This window comes from Plasmodium falciparum, assembly GCF_000002765.6.
Source record: "Plasmodium falciparum 3D7 genome assembly, chromosome: 12".
Classification (NCBI taxonomy): Eukaryota; Apicomplexa; class Aconoidasida; order Haemosporida; family Plasmodiidae; genus Plasmodium; species Plasmodium falciparum.
Window position 1 is genome coordinate 1935001 of NC_037284.1, and position 20000 is coordinate 1955000.

A 20000-nucleotide genomic window follows, 5' to 3' on the forward strand; every position below is an offset into this window, starting at 1 on the left:
AAAGAATAAGGATTAAATGTAGCTACTCCGAAAGATTCATTTTTCATATTCTTTACATTAACTAAGACGAAAGGATTTTTTTTTAATTCTTCTAAATTTTGTATTTCATTACTATATATAAATGGAATATTTCTTTTTAACCTTTTATCATGTGTGTTTTTTTTTTTTTTTTTTTTATTATTATTACTATTATTATGAGACGTTTCTACGTTATCTTCATGTTCATGTTCATATATTTCTTCATCTTTCAGATATAAAATAGGCCTACTATTTACACAATCTATATATTCTTCATAGTGATATTTATAAAGCTCTTCTTTAAATTTTGTGTTTTTTTTAAATTTATCTTTATTCTTTTCAAAAGGGGGGCTTACATATTCTTTTCTTTTCTGTTCATATAGGACACTTGAAAAAGGTTGACGTTTTATGAATCCTTTCCATGTTTTAATAATATGTACTTTTAGCATTCTAATATTTACATAATATATAGAAATATAAAGGTAATATATATATATATATATATATATATATTATAAGTGATATATGAGAAAAATAAAACACATACAACAAATATGTATAAAAAAATTACAAAATAAATATTTAATGGTTATTTTATAACATACATGTATATATATTTTGTATGTATGTTTTTTTTATAAACTATGCATTTTAACAAAAAAAAAAAAAAAAAAAAAAAAAAAAAAAAAAAAAATACAAAATGGAATCACTTATATAATTACATATATGGGAGATACTTTTATTTTTTAGAATAATGAAAATATTATAATTTGTAAAATTTTAGAAGGCTATATTAATATAAAATATATATATATATATATATATATATATATATAAATTTTTTTTTTTTTTTTTTTTCTCTTCATAAAAAAAAAAAATAATTTGAGAATATTATCATCTATATACATTCAAATAAAGGAGCATACTTTTAGCAATGGATTTTAAAATATAATCATTAATTTATTCATCCATATTTTTCTAGAATTAGCTTTTTTTTTTTTTTTTTTTCTTCTTTTTTTTGAAGAAATAAATGAAAATTGTTTTTAATTATAACATAATGGTAAGGATATGAATTATAAAAAAAATATATTATATATATATATATAATATATATATATATATTATTAATTATAATAATAAGAAAAATGTAAAATTGAAAGAATATAATATTAATCTTGTATTTGATAGGTTTAGAGAAAATAATATTTTTTTACAAAACAAAAAATAATTCCTATAATTTATATATATATATATATATATTATTATTATTATTATATATTTTTATTTTTTAATGTTGTACAATGTTGTTTAATCAAAGGGAAACATCTTGTTAATTTTGTTCCCATAATCAGCCCGTTTTTCATCTATTTGTTTATATTTGTTTATATATATATATATATATATATATTTATTATTTATTTTTTTGTTGTTTTTTATTTTATTTTATTTTTTTTTTTGCGTTATGTAAATATATATACATTTTATACACACGTGTTGAAAAATATGGAAGAATATTTAAGAAACAAATATATGAAAAAAAATATAAAAAAAGGCAAAGAAAAGAAAAAAGGAAATATAAAAATTTATGATTGTGAAGAAGAAGAAGAAGACATAAATGAAAATGATATATATAAACATAAAAAAAAAAAAAATATGGATCAATATGATCAAATATATTATAGAGAAGAATTCGATAATTATGTAGAATCAGATGAAAACGTTTCAGATGTTCCAATTACCATAACAGACACAAATACTATGAATGTTATAGAGATATCTAATAAAAATAAAAAAAAAATTTTAGATTCCTTACAAAGTGGTCATATAATACAAACTTCATATGATAAAAAGAAGAAAAAAAAAAAAAGTAAAAAAAGGGAGAGCGATTCTGATATGTCCATTTGTAGGAATAAACATAATGATAAGAGCGATTCTGATATGTCCATTTGTAGGAATACAAAAAATAATAAAAATGAAAAGAAAACTCACTCAGGTTCTTCATCATATACCATTTCGACTTCAAGGGAAAGTAATAATTCTGATGTAAAATTAACACACAAACCTTCAAATAAACATGAATTCATACTACGTAAGGGAAAATATAATAGTGATGAAGAAGAAGATAAGAAATCTTCTTATTCTAAAGATAGTGAAAGTAAGAAAAATCAGAAAACAATTTACAGAGATAAAAGCGGTAAAATAATATCAAGAGAAAAATGGATTGAAGAACAAAAAAAAGAAATGAAATATAAACATGGAAAATATAAAGATAAAAAAAAAAAACAAGAAGAAGAAAAAAAAAGAAAGTTAGAATGGGATGGTGGATTAGTACAAAAAGATATAAGACAAAAAAATATCGAAGAAAATGAAAAATTAATTAAGAAGAAAAATATTATAAATTATGAATTTGATTCTGATTATGATATAGAATTAAAAATGAAAAAAAGAAAAGATGATCCCATGAATATTTATTTAGAAGCAAAGGAAGAAAATCAAGAAAACAAAAAACTCACATGTCGTTATCAATCACCTTACAATCGTTTTAATATTCAAGCTGGTTATAGATGGGATGGTGTTATAAGAGGTAATGGATTTGAAGAAAGAAGATTAGAAGCACAAAAAATGAAAGAGCAAGAAAATAAATTAACCTACATAAATAATACAGCAGATTTGTGAAAATTGGTGAAAATGAAAATATGATTATATGTATATAATATTATGGGATTATTCTTTTGTATATCCAAAAATGTGTATACATAATGGATAATTAATAATAAATATTTTATATATTTATATAATTATATATCCTTTTATATCTTATTTGTTTTATTACTACAATATATAAATATATTAATCTGATACCCACTTATATAATATGCTTAGTTTTTGATTATTAAATAAAATATTTTATATACATTAATATTATATATATTTTTTAAAACTTATTTATTCATATGTAAATATTATATGTCGATGTATTTTTTTTTTTTTTTTTTTTTTTTGGTGTGATTAATCAATATCCAGGGGATCATTTTTTAATAACTATATAAATATAAATAAATAAATAAATAAATAAATAAATATATATATATATATATATATATATATATATATAATATTATTTTAATTTTTCAAGTATATATATATGGGGAAAAAAATATATAGTATATATATCATTTAATAAATTTCATATATTGACGTATTATTCTGATATTTGATTACAAAATGAAAAAATAAAAAAATAATATTCGTAAAACATAACGTATAAATATAAATATATATATATATATATATATAACATTTAGGGGTTCATTTTAAATATATAATTTTTTGAATTTTTTTATTTTTGTTACGTTTTCCGAATGTTATATTTGTGTAGAGGTTGTTATAAGAAATATATAAATATATAAAAAAAATTAATGTATATATATACACAAATATGTAATCAATAATTATGTAAAATAAAAAGAGAATCATAATTATATATATATATATATATATAATCTTTTATGATATATAAATAGTTTATATTAGAATTTTTTGATATACTTACAAATGTGTATTCATATATCCTTCAGCATAAAATATTTATATGGATCCCCTGTGTTATATATATAAAATATAATGAATATATTATACAAAAAATTATTTGCTAATGCTAATATAACTAGTAAAAGATTTCTTCTCTTTAATAATGTAATTTTAAAAAAAAGAGAAGGCTACCTCTTACAAAAAAGGAATTTAATTTTTTTTAAAAATGATAAGAATGATATCATAAAGAATGAAATTGAAGAAATTTTAAAAAGAAACGGCGATGATATCTGTGCCTTATACGAAAAAAATAAGAACGATAAATATAATGAACAGAAATATAGGGAACAAGAAAAATTTATACATAAAAAGGGAAAGTTTAAGAGATTATTCTTATTTATTGGTTTTCAAAGTATACCTATTATTGCCTTAATGTATTTATTTAAATATATAGAAGAAGTAAAACTAAACGAACTTAACTTTAAATTTGATTCTTCTGAAGATATAATTAATGAAGCAATAAAATTAATTAATGGATCATCCTTATGTTTTTGCTTATATTTTGATAAAAATGTAATAAATACTGTTTATATCGAACCACTAAATCCAGAAAATGCAGAAATTAATTATGAAAGGTATAATAAAGAAATAGCTAGCTCTTCGTTTTCAAATTCAGAGTATGAAATAAAAAAAAAAAATGAAAAAATTATGAACGGGTCAGGTAATCAAATGATAAAAAAGAATAATGAAGAAATAAAAAATATGAACAGATCAGGTCAAATTAATAATAATGAGAACGAAAAAAATAAAAAGGTGCTTAACGATACAAATGTAGAAGAAAAAAATAGTACAAACAACAACAACAATAATAATAATAATAATAATAATAACAATAATAATAATAACAATAATAACAACAATAATAATAATAATAATAATAACAATAATAATAATAATAATAACATTATTGGTGGTACCAATTCAAGTGATAGCTTAAAGAATTTATTATATTCCTTAAATAAACCGTTAATGCAAGAAATGATGTGTAGTAAAGGTTCAATGGAAGTACCATTAAATTATATGTACTTTTGTATTAGCAAAAATACGGATATATATGATTATATAAAAAATAAAAATAAAGACATCAGCTTATTGTATTCTGATGAAAAAAAAAATGTATATGCCACGTTAACAGGGAATGCTTCCATAATAGAAAATGAAGATATTAAAAATATTATATGGACAGATAAATGGAGATATTTGATATCTGGTGACTATAAGGATAATTATATTTTAATAAAGTTCACACCTTCTACTGTATTACTTAAAACTATAGGATTAAAAAATGAACATTGGAAAAGTAATATTGTTAGGAGATCCATAATAAATGATAAAATTTCATGGGTCAAAATTTGATACACTTTTATATATCAATACATTATGTATTAAGTCTTACATTAATACATAATATTGACATTAATTTGTATATATATATATAAATATATATATATATATATATATATATATATATATATATATGTATATATGTATATATATGTGTATATATATTTTTTTTTTTCATTCCTGTTTCAGGATTTTTTAAAATGTGGTTATATAATTTTAATATATATAATTTGTTCATTCGTTCCACTGATTTTTAAATTAAAAAAATAATTTATATTTTTTTTAATACATTTAAAAAGAAAAAAAAAAAAATTAAGGAATGACATTTTTTTATTCTTCATATGAAAAGGATTATTTATATTTTTATATCCATTTATGAAAAATTTTAGTGACATAATTTTTAAATATATGGAAAATAAGGTTCATAAATTATAGTATGAATAAAATTAAACGATTAACCATATTAATTATAATTATTATTACATATATATAATATATGTGGAATATAATAATGTTTTTTTTTTTTTTTTTTTTTTTTTTAAATAACTACAAAAATAATATTAATAATTATATATAAAATATAATAATTTAAATTAAATTAAAATAAAATAAAATAAAATAAAATAATATATATATTATATATTTGATAATTATTCTCAAGTGTTATGGATATTTTTTTAATATATGAAACATATATAGGAGAATTATATATTAATTTATTTATACATATAAATATATATATATATATATATATATTATATTTATTTATTGTATAATAATATTAAAAGATAAGCAAATTATACACATATATTAAATATATAATATTTATTTATTCATGTAAATATATGTAATATATCTATATTAATATATATAATATATTATTATGTATATTTTTATTTTTTTTCTTTTCATTTGTATATAATACTTTAATAAATAAATAAATATATATATATATATATATATATATATATATATATATATAAACAATTTAATGTGTTTTTTTTTTTTCTTTCTTTCTTTTCTTATTTTTTTTTTTTTTTTTTCTTTTTTTGTTTTCTTTAAAAAGGAGAAAATTAAATTAAAATATAAAATAAATGAAAAAAAAAAATAAAAAAATAAATATATAAGGAAATAAAAGAAATAAGCAATGTATATATATAATATACTTTATACACTTATATAAAAATATACTAAGAGAATGAAGAATTAAATATATATATTTATATATATATATATTTATATTTTTAATTGAAGAATATTTGAAAACAAAGTGTTTATAATCATTTATTATTTTTATAAGAATATATATATATATATATATATATATATATATATATATAATATTTATTTATATTTATATTTATTTATATATGTTTTATTATTATGTTAAATAGTATAAAGAGAAAATAAGATGGATATATTAAATAAAATAATAAAGGATATAATATATAAGATAAAAATATATCATGTAAAATATGGAATACATTTGAACGATTTTCACAACTTGTTATTTGTGATAACACTATTATTTGGCTTAGTATTTTTGTTATATCTTTTATTAATATTGTTCAATATATTTTTTAAAAAATCCAAGGCAAATAATGTTGTATTATTATTAGGACCATGTGATAGTGGGAAGACCACATTTTTATTCAAATTAAAAACTGATAAGTTGTGTAGAACCGTCCCCTCTATGAAAGAAAATATTGCATTTATATTTTTAAAAAATAAGAAGAAACAAAAGTGTATACGTTTTGTTGATTTCCCAGGACATCCTAAACTTTCATATTCACTAAATAAATATTTTAATATAACAAATGTTATCGTTTATATGATAGACAGTTCAGATAGACAGTCTCTTAAATTTGTAGCAGAGTAATAGAAAATAAATAAATAAATATAAATATATATATATATATATATATATATACATATATACATATATACCTTTTTATGTTTATGTTTTTAATTTTTAGAAAATTATTTGAGCTGTTTACCAACAAAGTAATTGTAAAGAAAAAAATTCCCTTCATTATTGTTTGTAATAAAACCGATTTGTGTAATTCAAGACCAAAGCAAGTTATAAAAGAAGATTTGGAAAGAGAAATGTAAAAAAAAAAAAAAAAATATAAAATGAAACGACCACATAAAAATAAAATTAAATACATACATATATATATATATATATATATATAATAAATATATGCTTATATGTTGTGGTTATATCTAATTTTTATTTTTTCCTTTTTAGTGAAATTTTAAAAATGTCAAAATATAATAACCTAGATGACGATTGTATTGATGAAACTGAATGTTTCCTTGGAGCAAACTCAGAATTTTTTAGATTTGAAAAAGCTCCTTGCCATATTGTAAGAAATAAAAATTATTATAAATATAAATATTTATCCATACATTATACAATATGTACATATATATATATATATAATGTATGTTTTATTTTTATAGGAATTGTGTAGTGCTTCTGTGAAGAATAATAATGTAGACGAAATAATAGAATTTGTAGAAAAACATTATTAATAAAATACCCTGATCTATTACATATTATATTCTGCTTACACACATATATATATATATATATATATTTATTTATTTATTTATATACATTTATATAGTTTTACTTATTTTATTTTATTTTATTTTTAAAATATTAAGGATATATATAATTGTTTGTTCATTTTACATTTTGAATTAAATTTTGAAAATAACTAATAACAGTTTTTTGTTCATTTTATGTTTTTAATTTTTTCAAAATTTTTAATTTTTTGTTTAAAAAAAAATAAAATTATTTCTTTTAAAGGTATTATATATATATCATTTTATTACTTATGAATTAAAATGGAAAAACTTATTTGTTTTAAAAAATTTATTACATTTTATTATATAACTTTTTAATTTTAAGTATACTATAATATTATAGACAGCTAAGAATGTATAACGATTTAAATTTATATGAAATATATGTAGTACACATAATTAAAAGTAGCATGTTGATTTAATTAAAAAGAATGAATTCTCTTTTTTCAAAATGGTAAAACAAAAAATAATATATACATATATTATATATATATATATATAAGCAAAATAGTGGTAAGTTTAAAATTAATATCATATACCAAGTTTTATGTAATGCATAAGGATTAAAGAATAAATAGACATACAAACATATATATATATATATATATATATATATATATATATATATATATATATAATACACATATTATATTTTTGTTTGTATTTAAAAAGGAATGTCTCTTAGACATTTTGTCCTCTTTTAAGTATTTTATAATTTGTCATATATATATATATATATATATATATATATATATATACATATATACATATATATATACATATACATTACGATTGATTTTATAATTTTTTCATTTTTGTTGACCTGAAAATTCATAATAGTTGTAATTAAAATCCTGAACAACAAAATTTTTTGGATCAGCAAATGTAATATTAGTATTTTCATGCTGATCTGAATATTTTAGAGGCATATTTAAGAATTGTTTATCAAAATTTTGCAAATCTAATTGATTGAATAACTTTGGTTTGAAAGGAGGTTTGACTTTTTTATATAGAACATCATTCCAATTAATATTTTTAAAGAATGGATGTTTTTTGATTTCTTGTGCATCCGTTCCCCCTGAGCCTAATCTTTTCTTTGGATTTTTTTCAAATAATTTTGTTAATAAGTCTACAGCTTTTGGTGATAAATTTTTTGGATAATTTAGTTTTTGATATTTAATACTTTCGAATAAAACATTTCTGTTCGTATTATTAAAAGGTAATTCTCCTGTTAACATTTCATATAACATAATACCTAAGCTCCACCAGTCAACAGCTTTTCCATGTCCCTTTTGTTCAATTATTTCTGGAGCTAAATATTCTGGAGTTCCGCATAATGATTTAGTTAAATTGGTTTCTGTAATACCTTCTTTTGATAAACCAAAGTCTGTTAATCTTATATGTCCTAATTCATCTAATAATACATTTTCTGGTTTAAGGTCTCTATAAATAATATTTAAATCATGTAAATATTCAAGAGCTAATATAATTTCAGAAGAATAAAATTTTGCTGTTTCTTCAGAAAATTCTCTTAATTTAGATAAATGAAAAAATAGTTCTCCACCGGGACAATATTCTAATATAAAATATAATTTCTGTTTAGTTTGAAAAGCATAATACATTTTTACAATGAAAGGATGAGAAACACATTTCAGTATATTTCTTTCTACTTTAGTGTGTTCTAGTTGATTTCTTGATAATATATTTTCTTTTCTTAAAATTTTCATTGCATATAATTTTTTATTTTGAACATGTTTTACTAGCATTACTTTTCCATATGATCCTTCTCCTATAACTTTAAGGTAGTTAAAACTTTCAGGTCTTATTCTTTTTTTCCTTTCATATGATAAGGACATAGAGTTACGTAGTCTCTTTTTTCCTATTTCTTCTTTTTCATCATATTTATATAGACATTCATTTTCCATTCTATTTTTATTATCCATATTATTGAGAGCGCAATTAGCCATATTGTCTTTATAAAAAGCATTTTCTTTGTTTTCATCAAACATGCTCTTCTTTATTTCTTTCAAAGCTCCTTTCCCGTAAAAAAGAACATCATTTCTATAATTTAAGAGGAAAATAATAAATATAGTTAAAAGGAAAAATGTATGAAAAAAAGGGGCATAGATATGGTACATGTATATGATCATTAAAATGAATATTTTGAAAGTGTTCCAAAAAATTAAATATAAAACAATAAAATAATAAAATAAAAAAAATAATAAAAATATGCACACATATACATTTATATATATATATATATATATATATATATATTATTTATTTATTTATTTATTACCTTCTATTGTGTATTTTATATAGATCCAACTTTTGCCTACAACTATCTCTGAACCTACGATAGTTTGCTTTATATATTCCTTGTTTGGATTTACTATCATAATTTTGCTTTTGAAATTTACAAGGAGAATCATTATTTATAATATTTTTGTTTTTATATTCATCATCAGAAAAACTTTTCTTACATAAGAATACGTTAGTATAATTGTTTTTATATAAATCTCTATGGGCGTTATTATATTTTTTTAAATTAATTATTTTTTTATCTTTTTTAAAATGTGTGTTGTTATTAATATTGTTACTTGCAACTGATTCGAATGAAAATTGCATATCATATTTATTATAATTTATTATATTTTTTTCTAAAGAAATATCTCTTTTATCATGTATATTTTTAGATGGATCTTCCCTTTTGTCATTATTTTTATTTTTTCTATTTAAAAAAAAATGAATTTTAAAAAATTTCCTTTTTTTATATTCTTTGATTTTTAATAATTTGGTACCTTCAACACTATAACTTTTTTTTTTTTTTTTTTTTTTTTTCTTTTTTTTTTTTTTATTATTATTTAGGGTATTATTATCATTATTTAGTATCATATTTTTTTCGAGGGTCATAACACTATTTATATGTGTAGTCTTGTCACTATATTTTTTATTATTCACATTTCCATTTATATTTACCTTCTTTTCTTTATACTCATCAAAATCTTTTTTTAAATTATCTTCTTTAATATTAACATTCGTTTTATTCTTATATAAAATGTGTTCATAATCTTCTTCGCCATTTGTGCTTTTATGAGTTTCTCTTTTATTCTTTTTTGTTATTAAAAAGTTGAAATATTTTTTATAGTCTTTTTTTTTTTTCTGTTGTTGTGTAGAGTCGGACGTGTAGGACGGGATATTATTTTTCTCTCGATTGCGTTCAGAAAAACATTTGAAAAAGTTTATATGATTCATAATTTTACAAAATATAAAAAAAAAAAAAAAAAAAAATATGTAAATATATATATATATATATATATATATATATATTTATATGATGATTTGTTATTATCATCAAATCAAAAAATTCTTTTACCTGTTTATTAATTTATACAATATTAAAAATATAAATTTATATATGCATATTGCATATGATAAAATTATGTAAAGAACAAAAGAAAATTTAAAAGAGTATGAAGCAGTTTACTGGACAATATAAACAAACTTGATCAAAAGACCAATTTATTTTTTAATTAAATAAATAAATATATATATATATATATTTATATATATATAAAGAGAGAAAAATAAAATAAAAAAATATATAAATAAATGATAATTTTAAAAATTTAAACATATAAATATATTTTAATTTGGACGGAGGGGGTGTATATACTTTTATAATATAAAAACAAGGGATGTCTGAAAAAAAAAAAAAAAAAAAAAAAAGAAAGAACAAATAAAAAATGAATAAATAAAAACACATTGTTTTGTTTTCGTGCTTTTCGACATTTTAAAAAGTTTAAAAAAATAATATATATGATTATGGACATATATAACATGAATGAATAAATAAAATATAAATATGTTTATATATATATATTTATATATATATATATATATATATATTTATATATATTGTATAGCCATATTAATTTTAATATTTTTATTTTTTTATTTTTAGCATGCTCTATATTTTTTTAAAAAAAAAAAAAAAAAAAGTTCCTAATTAATCTTTTATATATTTATACCCACATATTTTCATTTCTTTATATAATTACACTTTGTATTATATTCATGTATTCCGCTTTTTAATAGTTATTCATTATATTATTCATAAAATGCATGAAAAAAAAAAAAAAAAAAAAAAAAAAACAGGGAATGTATTAAAAATAAATTATTTTATATATACCTTAGAAATTATCACTTGACCTTTTTAAAATATTATTATGTGGTATATATTTATATATTATTACATTTTGTCCAATATTACACATTTATGTGATAATTTATTTATTATAAATTATAATTTCGTTCATTTTCCTTTTTTCTTTTTTTTGTTTTCATTATTTTTAAAAGTTGGAAATGAATGAAAAGAATAATCAAAATAGTGATAAGTTTATAAAAAATAATAATTCAAACAAAGAAAAAGCGAAAAAATTGTTTATGCAAGCTTTAAATCATGAAAGTGATGAAAACTTTTTAAAAGCAACAAAATTTTATCAAGAAGCTGTAAAATTATATCCAAATATATTGAATACATATATAAACGATAATCAGGAAACATGGTAATATTGACAATTAATATATATATATATATATATATATATATATATATTAAAAAAATTCAATTATCTCTATTTTTATTTTTTACTTTTTTTTATTTTGTATAGTTCTGAAAAAATTGATGAACGTGAGGAAGTGGAACAACCCGAAGAAAACAGTTACTTAATAAATATCCTGTCCAAAAATTTTTATACAATAATAAAATTTTTAGACTTTTATTCCATGCATAGGTTAAATAAATATATACACACGAACACACATATATATATTATATATATATATATATAAACATATCTGATTATATAATTTTTGTTCCTTTTTGTATTATACAGATTTCTATTCTTATGTAAGAGCATTTCATCATTAATATCTCTTGAAAATGAATACAAACGATTATGTTATATAAATTTAATAAATTGTAAAGAAAAATGTAAATTATATGGAAACTCATACAAAAGGTTTAATGAATTGTAAAATATAAATATTTATTCATATATATATATATATATATATATATTATTATTATTATTACATTTTTTTTTATTTTTATTTTTGATGTTATATTCTTAGGTTATTGTTAGAATATCCACGCTTACGTTTTGACGGTGTTTATATTAGTTGTGTTACTTATATTAGATGTAATAAAATACGCGAAAAAAAAAAAAAATTAAAATAAAATAAAATAATAAAGTTGGCTGTTTACATGAACGCGTTCATAATATTATGAATATGGAATAAAAAAAAAAAAAAAAAAAAAAAAAAAAACAGCCATAATTACATATATATATATATATATATATATATATGTACATTTTTTTTTTTTTTTTTTTTTTTTTTTTTTTCCCCTTGTAATATTTTTAAAATATAGCTTTAAAGGACATAGGAAATATTCATTTAGATCCAAAAGATAGGGATCGTGTTATTTATAACCCATGTGTTGTTACATACTTTCGATATTTACTATTTTTGAATGAATCGAATAAGGTTCTTATAGCGAGATCAGAGTTAAATAAGAAGGATGTGATAGAAGCTTTTCGAATAACATATCGTAAAGTGCAGAATTGGGATTTATCATTAAAATGTGATGAATTGATTAAACATTTAATTAAATTTCATAATGAGTGTGAAAATAATTTAGTTAAGATGATAAGAATAGGAGAATATAATTATAATCCGAATGAAAAAATTATCGAAATACAATATCCTGAATTATTGAATGACCCTTTTAAATATAAAAATATTATTAAATTACGTCTACAAAATTATTTGGGTGGCAATAATAATATGTTGAAATGGGTATCTTTTAAAATTGTCTCCAAAATTAAAATGGATTACTCAGAAGATACCTTGAATATTAAAAATAAGCAGTACAAGTATAATTTGAAAAAAAAAAGAAAAAAAAAAAAGGAATATTTAATATATATATATATATATATATATATATGTATACATGTTTAAGTTTACATTTTATATATTCATCATCCAATTGGTTGTCTCTTATTATTATATTTATATTTTATATTTTCTTATTTCTTTTTTCTTTTCCTTGTAGGTCATTTTATTTTTTTAACTTAAAATTTTTATCTCATTTATTCATAACAAAATTGTCAGAAAATTAAAGTTTTGTAATTTTTTATTTGGCTTTTCCTTTTTTTTTTTAATAATTATTTGCACATATGGTATTATAATGTTATATTATTTGTATTTATAAAAAAAAAAAAAAAAAAAAAAAAATTGTATCCATGAATATATATATATATATATATAATATTTTTGTGTATATTTTATATTTTATATAATTTTCATAAAGTTTTCTAGATGTATTTTTTTTTTAAGAAAAACTTCGTTAAATATATATATATATGTATATAATTATATATATATATATATAATACTACAAACATATAGATATTTATTTATTTATTATATACAAAAAGGGAATATATAATACTAAGATATTTCCATTTTGTTGTATGTTTATTTATTTATTTATTTATTTTATTTTATTTTATTTATTTTTTTTTTTTTTTTGTGATTTTTGAATTTAATTTATCATAACATATATTATATATATATATTTATTTACATGAAATAATATAGTATAATGCGGTAAAAATAAATATACATAGAAAAAATACATATTTGAATATTCATTTAATTTTTTTTTTAATGCATTTTATTATTATTATATATATATTGAAACAATTATTTTAAAAGACTTTTGAATATAATATGATTAATTAATGATATATTTCAAAATGAGGAACATTTTGGAAGGTATAAATTTTTTTTTTTTTTTTTCATTTTTTAGTATAAACATTATTAACAAATAAATATAAATAAATATTACATATATATATATATATATATATATATATATATTTATTTATTTATTTATATTTATTTATTTATTTATATTTATTTATTTATTTGTTTATATTATGGTGAATATTTAAAATGTGAAAATAAATTTATCAGAATGGATGGTAAAAATTTTCATTTAATAAAGGATATAAAACCACTTATGAATAACATATGTATACAATGTTTGATTATAAAATATATAGAAGATCCACCTGATCATATAAACAACTTAATAAAATATCATTATCATGTTGCTGATATTAGTGGATCTATAATATTATGTATACCACATATTTTCATAGAAGAAGAATTAGAAAAAAATAATATAAACATATTAAACGATGATTTTGAAGATATATTGGATGGTTACGATAATATGAGTGTTAATATGAATGACTTAGCTAACAACAAAATAAATGAAATAAAATATAATACTTATAATATAAATAACAAAAAGAGGAATAATTTGAAAAGTCTAAAATATCTTTTCAAAGTTGGAGATATTTTAAATATATATGGAGCAGTAACAACATGGTCCATGGGGAAAATGGTAAAAAAAAAAAAAAAAAAAAAAAAAAAAAAAAAAAAAAAAAAAATGAAGAAATTAAACAAGATATATGTGTAAGATATGTCTTACGGTTTATTATATAATTTTTTTAATTTTTTTAATTTTTTTAATTTTTTTTTTTTTTTATGTTCATAATAGGTTATAATTCCTAATACTACTAGAATACGAAAAAGTGGAGAAACTACTATAAGAACGTCAATTCATCGAGTGGGTTTTTTTAATATGACAGTTAATATAGAACCAAATATGAGTAATTTAATTACATCAACTACTGAGAAAAAATATAAAATAGAAGACAATAATACCAATGGTAATTGTAAAAATAATGACATAAATAAAGATATAGATAATACTAATATTAATAGTGTGATGTCAAATTTTATGAGCATAAATAAAAAAAAGAGTAAGTATGATATAATGTTACCTAATTTGGATGATGATATATAATTATGAATATGTAACGAATTATAAAATTTTATGTATAAAATTATTTACTTCAAGTTATTTTTTTAAGTAAATTGTTTTTTTAAAAAAATAAAATAAATATTATATATAAATTTATTATTTAGTTCACCATAAATGTAAAAAAATCAACAACAAAAAAAAAAGAAACAAAGGAAATGATAGAATATATAAAATAATCGTGCATAGTTAAAGTATATAAATTTAAATTATTATATATATAAATATATGTGGTGTGCATTATTATCAAATGGGTGTTTCATATCAAGGTTATAAAAAAAAAAAAATTTAAAAAACATAACAAAAAGGTTGACATGAAATATATATCTTTATGCACATTTTATTTTATTTTTTATGATAAAATATGTAAAGTCACGGGGAAATTTATAAAATAAGTAAAACTATATATATATATATATATATATATATATTTATTTATATTATATTTGAAGAATATTTTTATTTCTTAAGAAATATATATCATATATCTTCAAACATTTTACATTTCATTTGATCTCTTAATAAGGCATAATTATAATAATAAATATACAAATTATCTTCATTCAAATTATCAACATATCCAATTGGTGCTTTACATTCATTACATAAAATTCTATATTGTATTTCTACTTTATCATCTTTTCTTTTAATTAAAATTCGTTGTGATTGTGTTTTATGATATATCTTATGGACAATTTTGGTTATCGGAAATATAATAGATCCATCTGTTTTTCTTTTTTGTAAAATATTTAAATCTATTTCACTAATTAAACAATTATATCCACATATAAAACAAAAATATATTAAGAAATCTTTTTCAACATTTCCAAGCACACTATCTTTGGATGTATAATTTAAAATACGGAACTTTTTTTGTTTACTTTCGTCCTTTGAAGCTTCTCGTTCAATTTGAACTTTTCTTTTTATTTCAAGTAATGTTATTTCGTTAATATCTTTGTTTTTTTCTTCATTATTTTGTTCATTTTTTTCTTCTTCTTTTTCCATTTTGGTCAGCTAGCCAACAAAGAAAAAAAAAAAAAAAAAAAAAAAAAAAAAAAAAAATTAAATATTCATACGGTTTTTATTTATTCATTATGTATGTTCATAAAGTAAAAATATAAATACATGAATTCATAATATATAGTATATTTATATAAAATGAGAAATAAATATATATATGGAATCTTTAAAATAAAAAAAAAAAAAAACACAAAATGTATAACTGTAAATATATAAATATTATAAATATATATATATATATATAATTCCTTTATATGATATAAAAACATTTTTTATTTTTATATATATTAATGTTGCAAGCGTACTATAAATATATAGCTATTACATATTGGGGGAGAAAAAGGAATATATATATATATATATATATATATTATATATATATAATATTTTATGTATATATTTTATATATCAAATATTCCAAAAATTAAATACATATTATATATTTTATTAAAGACAACATGAAAATAATAAAATAAAATAAAATGAAATGATGTTTTTTAAAGTAATATACGTAAATATATTATAACAAATTATACAATCTCCTCGACGCGGTTTAAAAGATTCCGTACCTTCCAAACAAGAAAAAAAAAAAAAAAAAAAAAAAGAAAAGAAAATAAAATAAAATAAAATAAAATAAAATAAAATAAAATAAAATAAAATAAAATAAAAGAATTGGTTAAAAATGAAAAAAAATAAGTTTTAAAATATGCCTTGTGCTTTTTATTGTTTAGTTCTAAAAGAAACCAAAATAAATAATTAAATATATATATTTATATGTACAAAAAAAAATATATGTATTATATTTATATATATATATATATATATTATTATATATGCTATATGTTTAGTTCCTTTATATACAAAAGTATATCTTTTATTTTGAGCATAATTATATTATATATTGTCATTTTTATAAAATATATATATATATATATATATATATGACATAAAGGAACATCTCATACATATGATATAATAATTATTATATATTATTCATTTTGTTATTTTGTTTAATTCGAACGTCCAGGCGCCAATATAAATGCACGAAAAGATAAAAGAAGAAAAAAAGGAATTAAATAGTATTCCCAAGTGTAAAAATAAAACTATTTTTCATATATCCTTAATATGTATTATTACTATATTAAGTCGAATATGTTGTATTATAAATACAGTAATATGGAGCAAACTAATAAAACCGTACAAGTTTAGTAATAATTTATTATGTGAAGAAAAAAATGGAGAATCCTTTTTGTGGAATATTTTAAAATGCTTTTCTTACTGGGATGGAGAATATTTTTTAAGATTATCATTAAATGGTACAGAATATAATTATGAACAGAATCATGCCTTTTTCCCAACATTACCATTAATAATAATATATATAAAGAGGATATTAACAAAATATTGTATATATGAATGTACTAATTGTGTAATATATATACTTATCATGTTAGTTGTTAATAATTTATTTTTCTTAATTGCATCTATTGGAATATATGTATATTCATTGATTCATTTTAGAAATGAGAATTATGACATAGATGAATTTAAAATATCATCAGGAAAAGAACATAATTGTTACTATTCATACAAAATTAATAATGTTAAAGAATCTTATCGTTTTAGTTTTTTTATCTCTATATTATATGCATTTTCTCTTGGAAATATTCATGCTTCTTCCTTTTATAACGAGAGTATTTTTAGCTGTTTTTCTATATGGGGATTTAATTTTTTACAACTTTGCATATCCTCCAAAAAGAGAGGAGAAAAAAAGAATTATATTTATGAAATATTATGTATACTATGTTTTGCCACATGTTCTTGTTTTAGATCGAATGGTATATTGTTCTTAATACCTGTTTTTTTTTTTAACATACAATCATGTGTATTTTTTCAAAAATATTTACAAGAGGTTCCAAATAAGGAAAAAGGCAAATGTGAGACAATAATAACATTTAAGCATTTTAATAATAAGTATAAATTGTTGACTTTTATTTTTCATTGGATGAAAGCATTAATCGAAGCAATAATAATAATTTTACCTTTTGTTATTTTTCAGCTTTATGCCTATAATCTGTATTGTACAGAAGGGAATGAATTATTAAAAGAAGAAAATAAGAAATTTTATGTATTTTTCTTTAATTTGTTTAAGGATCCTAATAAATATATTAATATTTGGAATAATAAAAAGAGTTTATTAATAAATAGACCATGGTGTAATAATATATTTCCATTCATATACAACTATATACAGTATAAATATTGGGATGTTCAAATTTTCAAAAGTTTATTCTCACCAAATGTGAATATATTGTATTCAGCACCTGTATATTTTATATCTTTCCATTGTATCTATACCTTCATCAAAAATAACAAATCTAGTTACAACAAGTTGTCTCTATTGAACAATCACCTATGGGGTGGTGTAATCCATTTGTTTGTTTTGTCATTTTATATATTATTATGTGCACACACGGAGGTTAGAAATGGAAAAAAAAAAAAAAAATATACGTGTGTATATGATTTATTTATACCAATAAATGCAACATAATTTATGAACGTTCATAATAATTATACCAATAAATGCGGCATAATTTATGAGCGTTCAGAATAATTATACCAATAAATGCAGCATAATTTATGAGCGTTCAGAATAATTATACCAATAAATGCAGCATAATTTATGAGCGTTCAGAATAATTATACCAATAAATGCAACACAATTTATGAGCGTTCATAATAATTATACCAATAAATGCAGCATAATTTATGAGCGCTCATAATATTTATATATCGAAATAAGATTCCATTTAATACTATCTCTCTCTCTATATATATATATATTTTAATTACACGTAAATATTACAACGAATTTTTTTTCCTGATATAACTTATTTTTTCATGTTTTTCATTTTTTCATTTTTTCTTTTTTTGCTACAGATAATATTACGGTTAATAATAAGTTGCCCAATGTTTTATTTGCATTATGGATATTTATTAAGATACTTTGAAAAATGGAATTATCTCTTTTTTATAAACTTGTTGTATTTTTTTGTTGGCCCAGCACTCTTTGGAACATATATTGCATGGACATAGTGTACCTTTTTTTTTTTTTTTTTTTGTTATCAATATATATATATATTATATATATATTCATATTTATATATAGTTCTTTTTATTTTTTCTGTTTTCTTTTTTATTTTGAATAAATAAAAAACATTGATGATATAAAAAAGTACTTATATTATATTATATATTATTAAATATTTGTATGTATAATATTTAACGGAAAAAAAATAATGTAAAATTATGAAAATATGTATATTAATTAGACATAACAATGTTGTATATAACATGAGTATATTTCTTTTTATATTATATAATATATGATTGTATTTTTATATTTTTATATTTTTATATTTCCGAATGTGATATGTATTTATTATTGTGTATTATTAATTGTAAGTTAAGG

General features: G+C 18.3%; 9 protein-coding genes across 10 annotated transcripts in view; 6 read left to right on the forward strand and 3 right to left on the reverse strand.

Annotated features, from left to right (window-relative positions):
* Positions 1-467, reverse strand: part of PF3D7_1246500 (methyltransferase, putative) — a gene marked incomplete at both ends in the record, with an annotated part of 1707 nt that extends 1240 nt beyond the window's left edge. Inside the window, one exon of the mRNA XM_001350814.1 lies at positions 1-467. This exon is cut by the window's left edge and continues 1240 nt beyond it. Within this exon, the coding sequence (XP_001350850.1) occupies positions 1-467 (467 nt within the window).
* Positions 468-1521: 1054 nt separating this feature from the next.
* On the forward strand, positions 1522-2694 carry PF3D7_1246600 (pre-mRNA-splicing factor CWC26, putative; the record flags this gene model as incomplete). Its single annotated transcript, XM_001350815.1, has 1 exon — positions 1522-2694. The coding sequence occupies one exon, from the start codon at positions 1522-1524 to the stop codon at positions 2692-2694; it is 1173 nt and encodes a 390-aa protein (XP_001350851.1).
* Positions 2695-3642: 948 nt separating this feature from the next.
* Positions 3643-4965, forward strand: PF3D7_1246700 (conserved Plasmodium protein, unknown function; the record flags this gene model as incomplete). Its single annotated transcript, XM_001350816.1, has 1 exon — positions 3643-4965. One exon carries the CDS (start codon positions 3643-3645, stop codon positions 4963-4965), a length of 1323 nt encoding a protein of 440 aa, XP_001350852.1.
* A 1399-nt stretch (positions 4966-6364) lies between these two features.
* On the forward strand, positions 6365-7491 carry PF3D7_1246800 (signal recognition particle receptor subunit beta, putative; the record flags this gene model as incomplete). Its single annotated transcript, XM_001350817.1, has 4 exons — positions 6365-6828; positions 6930-7061; positions 7205-7322; positions 7420-7491. The coding sequence occupies 4 exons, from the start codon at positions 6365-6367 to the stop codon at positions 7489-7491; spliced, it is 786 nt and encodes a 261-aa protein (XP_001350853.1).
* An 866-nt stretch (positions 7492-8357) lies between these two features.
* On the reverse strand, positions 8358-10803 carry PF3D7_1246900 (RAC-beta serine/threonine protein kinase; the record flags this gene model as incomplete). Its single annotated transcript, XM_001350818.1, has 2 exons — positions 8358-9609; positions 9848-10803. The coding sequence occupies 2 exons, from the start codon at positions 10801-10803 to the stop codon at positions 8358-8360; spliced, it is 2208 nt and encodes a 735-aa protein (XP_001350854.1).
* Positions 10804-11913: 1110 nt separating this feature from the next.
* On the forward strand, positions 11914-13733 carry PF3D7_1247000.1 (F-box only protein 9 homolog, putative; the record flags this gene model as incomplete). Of its 2 annotated transcripts, none has more annotated exons than XM_024473411.1 (6): positions 11914-12116; positions 12222-12344; positions 12447-12584; positions 12685-12752; positions 12983-13487; positions 13667-13733. In XM_024473411.1, 6 exons carry the CDS (start codon positions 11914-11916, stop codon positions 13731-13733), a joined length of 1104 nt encoding a protein of 367 aa, XP_024329176.1. The 2 variants fall into 2 exon arrangements, with proteins under 2 accessions (XP_024329176.1, XP_024329175.1); XM_024473412.1 differs by having other exon boundaries at positions 12447-12572.
* Positions 13734-14593: 860 nt separating this feature from the next.
* PF3D7_1247100 (conserved protein, unknown function) lies at positions 14594-15493 on the forward strand (the record flags this gene model as incomplete). The annotated part of the gene is made up of 2 exons (XM_001350820.1): positions 14594-15028; positions 15185-15493. The coding sequence occupies 2 exons, from the start codon at positions 14594-14596 to the stop codon at positions 15491-15493; spliced, it is 744 nt and encodes a 247-aa protein (XP_001350856.1).
* A 495-nt stretch (positions 15494-15988) lies between these two features.
* Positions 15989-16513, reverse strand: PF3D7_1247200 (conserved protein, unknown function; the record flags this gene model as incomplete). The annotated part of the gene is made up of 1 exon (XM_001350821.1): positions 15989-16513. The coding sequence occupies one exon, from the start codon at positions 16511-16513 to the stop codon at positions 15989-15991; it is 525 nt and encodes a 174-aa protein (XP_001350857.1).
* Positions 16514-17567: 1054 nt separating this feature from the next.
* PF3D7_1247300 (uncharacterized protein) lies at positions 17568-19624 on the forward strand (the record flags this gene model as incomplete). The annotated part of the gene is made up of 2 exons (XM_001350822.2): positions 17568-19007; positions 19469-19624. The coding sequence occupies 2 exons, from the start codon at positions 17568-17570 to the stop codon at positions 19622-19624; spliced, it is 1596 nt and encodes a 531-aa protein (XP_001350858.2).
* Between the last annotated feature and the right edge of the window lie 376 nt (positions 19625-20000).